Source organism: Chelon labrosus (assembly GCF_963514085.1).
Source record: "Chelon labrosus genome assembly, chromosome: 24".
NCBI lineage: Eukaryota > Metazoa > Chordata > Actinopteri > Mugiliformes > Mugilidae > Chelon > Chelon labrosus.
Genome location: NC_140357.1, coordinates 8,723,224 through 8,731,776, shown reverse-complemented (window position 1 = coordinate 8,731,776; position 8,553 = coordinate 8,723,224). Strand labels below are relative to the sequence as shown.

General features: G+C 40.1%; 1 protein-coding gene across 1 annotated transcript; it reads left to right on the top strand.

Moving 5' to 3' along the window:
- Nucleotides 1-809: 809 nt before the first annotated feature.
- Nucleotides 810-8,326, top strand: LOC311509240 (uncharacterized protein). The gene is made up of 6 exons (XM_084574356.1): nucleotides 810-1,577; nucleotides 4,191-4,260; nucleotides 4,349-5,330; nucleotides 5,448-5,615; nucleotides 5,844-5,939; nucleotides 6,639-8,326. The coding sequence occupies exons 3-6, from the start codon at nucleotides 4,368-4,370 to the stop codon at nucleotides 6,951-6,953; spliced, it is 1,542 nt and encodes a 513-aa protein (XP_084430482.1). The 5' UTR covers nucleotides 810-1,577; nucleotides 4,191-4,260; nucleotides 4,349-4,367; the 3' UTR covers nucleotides 6,954-8,326.
- The last annotated feature ends 227 nt before the right edge of the window (nucleotides 8,327-8,553 follow it).

Below are 8,553 nucleotides of genomic sequence, written 5' to 3'. Positions count from 1 at the left end.
ACTAGGGGTGTAACGGTACATGTATTCGTATTGAACCGATTCGGTACGGGGCGTTCGGTTCGGGCCAGCGCGGAGAACGATTTAGGGAGCCATTTTTTTTTTCCACTTCGGTGCCTCACTGTCTCTTCTCCCCCATGTGTTGTGCGTGTGCTCTGCAGATGCTGCAGAGCCAATGTGTTTTTTTTTCTTCGGTGCCTCACTGTCTCCTCTCCCTGACACTCTCCCTCGTGCCATGCCTGCTCTCACACATCTTGACCAATCACGTTCGGCTTTCAATTAAAAAAGTGGAGGAAAAAAGCAACTTTTTTTTCTCCACTTTTTTTGCATGAAAGCTGAAAATGTTTTAAACTTTATATAGTTTTTATACTTTTAATAATTAATCATTTATTTTGTAGACTTTGTTCAAGTGGCACTTGCGTTTGAAATAGTTAAAAGTTTGCCTAATTATGTCTTTATTTTTATGTTGTATAATTTATTTTGTGGCATTTTTTCAAGGTTGAGTGTGTTTGTAAAATAAAGCCATAAAGGATAAATATTTGATGTCATGTATGTATTTTACATTAGTAATTTATTTTTTCAGGCAGTTTTGCATTATTTTGGGTGATAAATTAGTTAGTAAGTTTTATTTATATAGCACATTTTTACACAGCATGCACTGACCAAAGTGCTTTACAATGTCAAAAATAAAAATATAATAACATTTAAAAATATAAAAATAATAATAACAGCAATAATATCATTATTATAATAATAATAATAATAATAATAATAATAATAATAATAATAATAATAATAATAAAACCAATTAATAAAATGCGAGGAGCCGTCTGGGAGCCGAAAGAGCCGGCTCCTTATAGTAAGCAGAGCCAAAAGAACCGGCTCTCCAAAAAGAGACGAAATTCCCATCACTAGGAGTGGAGATGGGGGCTGTGGCTCCTATCTCCTCTCTGTCTGTCTGCCTGTCCCTCTGTCCGTGCGTCCGTCTCCCTCTCTCTCTCTGTCTGTGTTGCGCACCGAGCTCCAGCAGCTGTGGATCAGCTGCAGACGCGCCGCCAATAGCAGGCACATGTCGCTGCTGTGTTGACACTACGTGCCGTCGTGATGTTATTCATTCATTTATTTAATCATTTGCGGCCGAATGGTTGCATCTTCAGGCAGCCGCTGTGGCATTTGCCCACATTGCCCTGTGGTCAGTCCGTCACTGGCTTCAACTGTTAGTGCTGCACTTTACATGTGTAAAAAAAAAAAAAATTGTATCAGGGACAGTGTACTTACAACATAACATTAGTAGGTGAGTAAAATAATTAGATTTGACTAAAACATGTAAATTTGGTTTAGAAAAATTCCTAATAAACAAGCAAATTTATGTTTTGCATTTGGTTGTCTTACTGTACTGAAAATGAACCGAACCGAGACCTCAAAACCGAGGTACATACCGAACCGTGACTTTTGTGTATCGTTACACCCCTAAAAAACACCTTTGGTTATGACGTTCATCATGATTTGGAAATTAATTACATGTGTTTATTCTCTCCCTGCAGGATTTGTGTGACCTCTTCTGCCCACCCCAGTTCACGGTAAATGGATTGGAAGTGCAAGTTGTGCTCTGTATCCTTGGAGACACGTGCAAAGTTATTTAGGCATTATCAATTGCACCATAACCACTTCTCAAGAGTCAGCCCTCTACCATGTTTGTACAGTGACTGCATTTGTACTTTCCAGTCATTTAATGCAGTTAAAGCTCATTTGTCACGGTGTCATAGTGATACAGGCAGAATAAATTTGGCTGATGGTTCACAGTCAGGAAGTGCATTTTTTACATGTCCCTTGTGTGGCACCAAGCAGCCATTTTCTGAGGCATCACTATTTTCTCATTTAAGGGGGCATTTAAGAAATCATGAAGTGGTAGTATGCCCATACAATAACTGCAGTTACAGTACAAATGCATACTCGTCCTTCAATGCACACAAAAGCCGAAACCATGCAGACAGTTCAGATTTTGATACAAATATTGTATGTTCAGAAAAGAATGGTACGCCTGGTGAAAATGTTGAGGAGGGACCTGCTCAGTGTGAGAGCTCAGACACCTTTGACTCTGTTGAGCTAGAGAGTCAGTGTGACACAGACACTTTAAGAGCGCAGCTGCACCAAAGTTTAGCATCGCTATTCTTAAAGATGAAAACAATTCTTCATGTGTCTGACTTGGCGACTCAGGACATAGTGGAGAATCTGACACAAATCTTTTCCCTGTCCCAGCCTCTAGTCAAACAATCTCTTAGAGAAGTCTTAGAACATCATGACATCTCTGTCAGTGAAAATACTCTCGATGACATAGTTACTGCTGTTCTGGAAAGCAACATTCTTGTAAACGCCACAGCTAAAGGTAGAGAGTTATCTACAACTAAAAGAAGGAAAACATTTGTTGAGAAAAACTACCCTGTGGTGAAGCCTGTAGAGTATGTGCTGGACCCAGGATACACAGCAGTCTATGTTCCTGTTCTTGACATGATTCAGAAAATGTTCAAACATACAGACATTCTGGACAAAATTCTAGAAACAAAGATGTCACAGGAAGGTCATTTCATGAGCCACCAAGATGGCTCATACTATAAAGAGAATGAATTATTCTCTTCCTCAGATGATCTAAAGCTACCACTCATTTTGTACATTGATGATCTGGAAATAGCAAACCCACTTGGAACATCACGGAAGATACATAAACTATGTTCAGTCTACTGGGTATTAGCTGATCTGCCGAGTAAATATAGATCATCATTGCATGTGCTTCAGTTAGCAGCATTATGTAAGGTGTCTGACGTTCAGCGGGTTGGATATGAAAGACTGTTTGCTCCTCTTTTGCGAGACATCCAAACTCTTGAGCAAGATGGTGTTTTTATTGAGTCCATCGGTAAAGCCATAAAGGGAACAGTCTTGGTTGTCGTGGCTGATAATCTTGCAGCTCATGCATTAGCAGGATTTACCAAGTGTTTCAGAGCTCAGTATGTGTGTAGATTCTGCACAGCTACCAGAGACCAAATTCAGGCTCATGATGTTGGGAGTGGAGAATTCAGTATGCGGACAAAAGCCAGTCATGATGTTGATGTTGATGCTGCACTGCATGGGGTTGGTCAGAGTGGTGTTCAGGGAGGCTGTGTTCTGAGGCAGGGTCTACAGTATTTTCATACAGTCACAGGCTTCCCACCAGATGTCCTGCACGATCTTCTTGAGGGCATTGTGCCCGTAGAGCTGGCCCTGTGTATTGGGAAAATGATACATCATAAATACTTCACCCTGGAGTATTTAAACAGAAAAATTGTCTCATTCCCATACAAGCATGCAGACAAGGTTGACAGACCTCAGCCTATCCCAAAGACCTTCACTGTGAAGAAATCAATTGGTGGCAATGGCCATGAAAATGCTACTTTGCTCAGACTGCTTCCATTGATCATTGGTAGTAAAGTTCCAGAAGAGGATGGAGCATGGAGTGTACTCATGGATTTGAAAGAGATAGTAGAGCTGATGATTTGCCCAGTGTTTACAGATGAATCCATCCAGTATTTGCAAATGAAGACACAGGACCATAGACACCTGCTGCAGGAAGTTTTTCCTGATTTCACACTCAGACCAAAGCATCACTACACTGAGCATTACGCTGACCTCATACGTTGTTTTGGACCTCTTGTCCACTTGTGGACGATGAGATTTGAGGGAAAGCACTGCTTTTTCAAGCGCGTTGTACATGACACACAAAACTTCAAGAATGTTTTGAAAACACTTGCAAACAGACACCAACACATGATGGCATACTCTCTCAGTGCCCCATCCTTCTTCAAACCTCACCAGCAGACATCTAGTGTCTCATCTGTGATGGTATCAGGGCTTCCTGATGTTGCAAAGGCATATGTCGAACACATGACAGACAGCAACATGATTTACAGCACATCAGTTGTCAGTGTTGATGGAACTGATTATGGCGTGGAGATGTTTGTGTCTGTGGGACAGGAGGGAGGTTTGCCTCAGTTCAGCAAAATTGAACAGATTCTCCTTGTTGATAACCAGATCGTCTTTCTTTGCAAGACACACACATCATATTACATTGAGCATCTGAGATCTTATGAACTTTCACCAGGGAACTTGGCTGTCCACCTTTTAAAAGAGCTCAATGACACTTTGCCTCTCTCTGCATACAGAACAGATGGAAGACTGCTCTTAACACCAAAACGGTTCATATTACTAGACTGACATCTCAGCTCATTTAAGGTAAATGGCTAATATGGTAACTTTATTCAAAGATCATTCTTAATCACAATCACACTAACTCTATTTACTGTTTTTTTTGTTGTTGCAGTACATCAACACATCAAGATATGGCTGCTCCGCAGAAATTTGTGCTCCGTGTATGTGTTGAAACAGATGTTGCCATGAAGCTCATCCTCACCGAGCGACCACAGTCAGTAGAAGAGCTCAAGAATATAATGCAAGAGAAGTTTAAGCCAAGGCTGGACTGTGAATTTACCCTTCAATATGAAGATCCTGACTTCGATGGACAGCTCAGTGTTCTTATGGATATTCAGGAGCTCCCTGAAAAAGGAACACTGAAAGTGGTGAGACCTGAAAGCGATGTATCCTCCACTGGAAGCTCCGACACAGACATACTCCCACATGTGCCTTTAAGACAGCGTCAGAAAAACTGGCCAGATTGTTTCCCTGTGCCAACTTTTTCTTATGAAGTTGAGCATGTATGTGCACAGGGAAATGCTGCCTTTGAAAGTTCTGGGAAGACAGTGAAATTAACAAGAGCCCAAAAACACAATATCCTGGAAAACATGGCTGAAACAATGTACAACTTCAAGCCATATCCACATGACAAGGAAGTGGGTATGGCTGCTGAAGCTCTAGTAGCAGCTCATCCATGCCTCCGAGAACATGGGAGTAAGAATGGATGGTATGGATGGAAGGTGGCCTTGAAGTTCAAGATGGGGAATTTTCGCACTAAGTTGGCCAGATCTGGTTGTGCAGAGGTCTCCATCAATGCAGGCAAGAGAAGCCAAACCAATCCTGAAAATGATCATCCTCATTCCAACATCAAAAGAGCCAGAAGAGCCGAAGTTAATTTCCTACCCAACTTCCCCAGGGGAGAGAATGAGGCAACCTTGGAGGAAATGAGAGTACAAATCGTACAAGAGACTGAAAAGACCGAGAGAGACCAGATACTGATAGAAAAGCTCATGCACACAACCTTTGCCCTTCGCCGCCAACACATTGTTCAAGGAAGTCCACAGGTGCAGGAATTCCTGGAGAAATGGCCAGCGTTGCGAATTCAGTCACAGGTAAATATATAGTATGTTTTAATTAGTAATAGTTAATAAAAGTTATTGATAGTTAACATTTCATGTCGTAGATATCAACTCAACATTGTTTTTACACCTAAATATTTGTGTGTACAGGTGTTTGCAGAGTTCCATCGCATCACAAACGTGAATCTACGCAACCAGTTTTACTGTGAACTTGACCGATACACACCAAAGCTTGTTGCACTGTATCGACAGAAGTCCTCAAGGACTGGAAAGGGAGCAGAGGCACTGCGAGAGATGCTGAGAATTTATGACTTGGAGGTAAGTTTATGTTTGACTTTTCCATGGGGACAATGCTGATCATATAATGTGTTGTCATTACAGATTACAGATGCCTTGATAGTCAGTCATCCTGCTGAATCATAGATAGATTACTATTTTCAACATGACTGCATAACTTCATAACTGAAGCATTACATTGTTATACCAGTGACACGGACTGGGCATGCTGGCAAAAATATTTCTATAAAGATTTTTTTCTCAATCTAGGAAGAACATGACATCAACATGCGACGCACTCTGGCTCTTCGCGCGCTTCCAGTGTATCTCCGGGAGGATGACACTGAATTCTACAAAACCTTTAATGTAAGTATTAGGGTTTCAGACAGGTATCTGCTAGTCACACACAGCCCCCACCCCTCCCCTACACATATTGTCTCTGCAGCCAGAGCTGCTTCACTCTCGCACACACAGTGATTAATCTCTGTTTAGCTTGACTCTAGCTCATGTTACTCTCTTCAGTACTCTTCAGTTTTCTTCAGCTCGCCTCTAAGTTTCTATGATATTTAGAGTTACTTAGGCTTCAATCTGCCTCCTCATGCTCCACTCCAGTATCATATTTCTACAGCAATAAGTACATATTACATAATATGTGATTATAATTTTTTTTATGTTGATTGCCCTGCTAATGATCAATAGGATTGGTTTTCACTTTCAGCATGTGTAAATACAGTAGATAGTAGCAACAAATTTCTAGTGAAGGTGATTCAGATCCATGCATGTAGCCATGTAACTTGAGCCCTCCACTGTATCTAGAATATGACAGACTGAGACCCAGCATCTGATAAAATGACAGTTTCAGTCAGATGTGGAGAGGAGAGAAGAGGATAGAGGAGAGGATATAGGAGAGTTGAGGGAGAGAAGAGGGGAAGGAACGATGATATTTAAGTTACTTGGTTAACTTGTTATGAAAGGAATAATATACCGTATTTTGGCTCTATAAACAAGGATTGTGTTACATCCCTCTGGATTGGTCGTTATAATTAATTTTCTTGTGTTTTGCAGGGTGAAGATGAGATGGAGACCACTGACACACCGCTAGCGCTCCTCTCTGTGGTCCCTGACTCCACTGGTTCCATCAGCTTCAGCCCTGAGAGCATATCCATTGTGATAGAGGATGAAGTTGTTATGAGCGAGCTTCCCAGGTTGGCTGATGCATTTGTGGTGCTGCTTGGTTTAATCTATGCATTACACTTGGATTATCCAAAGAAACTCACTCACACATTCACATTCGTCCAGAAAGTGCTGATGTGTCTGGATGATAACAAACCATTGAAACCATGCCTACTCTCCCTGAAAAATGATTTGTTAAAGGAATAAACAAGCTGAAAAAGGGATGCCCGACTGAGCAGGCATGCACAAATGTAATTAATATCAGCAACATTAGTACAGCCATGTTGTTCTGTTGCTCATTCTTAAATGTGTTTGATAGTATAGACTGTTAAAACGTGGAAAGCACTGTTAAAAGCTTTTTGTGTATGCCCAGTGGGCTTTCTTTAAGTTAAGCATGAGATTTTTTGTTTACTTTATTGTACTGCCTCCTTGACCTCATTGATCAGTATGCCCTCATTTTTAAAGGGATAGTTTACCCAAAATTGAAATTTCACTCATTATCTACTCACCCTCATGTCAACTAAGGGCTGGGAGAAGTTTCAGAGTCCTCCGTGGTTTCTCTGAGTTACAGGGGGTCTCGGTGTAGCAGTGCATGTCCATATAACGATTGCAAATGGATACCAACTGTCTTTGTAACAAAAGGACACACCAAATACCTGCATGTTACTCGTATGTAACGTCCGTTTTGTATTGAAGCCCCAAGATGCAAAATTTGTCCCAAAAAAATTGAATAAGTCTATATTTCAAACTTGTTTTGTCGCGAAAGCTTTTCGAAGCTGGACCCTGGTTCGTCCAAATTTGACAGACCAGGAAGAGGAGCTTCTGCGACAAAACAAGCTTGAAATATAGAATAGTTAAATTTTTTTTCCCAGAACAATTTCTCATTTCAGGGCTTCAATACAAGACGGACATTACATACGAGCAGTATGGAGGTATTTGGATGTTTTTTGGTGTGTCTTTTTGTTATGAAGACAGTTGGTTTCCATTTGCAACTGTTGTATGGACATGCACTGCTACAGCCAAACCCCCTGTAACTCAGAGAAGCCACGGATAACTCTGAAACTTCTCCCAGCCCTTAGTCGACATGAGGGTGAGTAGATAATGAGTGAAATTTCAATTTTGGGCGAACTATCCTTTTAATGGCCATTCAGTTATTTATTTCAATTATATTTTCTTTTATTTATTGTATTTTATTCTGTTTTATTTGGTATGTTTTTGATTTTCCTCATTTGCACAAATTTAGATATCTATGCTGCTGCTTTTATAAGATATTTTTATTATTATTTGAGGAAATACAGTGCAGAGATGGGGAAGTTTGCTCATTCCAAATTATTCAAAATAGGCAGCTAAATATATATGTGTAAAAAAAATAATGTTTGACTCCAGGTGTTGCACTTTAATGTTATTTGACATTTCACAGTTTTACTAAGCCTGATATATTGTTCTGAAAAGAAAAAATGTTTAAATGGAACAGTTGTTAATGCCTTTTTAAAAGGTCGGTTTTAAGGTGCTGTTTTATACACTAATAAATTATTGCAATTCTGAGGAACACTTTAGTCAAGAACCTTTTTTTGCATGGATGGTGGAGGGGGAGTGGGGGGGGGGGGTACAAAACACATCTCTCTGAAAACAGGGCGTCTTGTACATTTTTAAGTTGGCAAGTCATAAATATATTAACTTCATTAAGGTGTAATATTTTGAGTAGATAGAATTGATATAATATACATTGTTTTCAGTTAGTTTTTTCAAGTCCATGTGATTCACTTTTTATAAGTATATTCAGTCAAATAATTTAAGTATGAAGAAG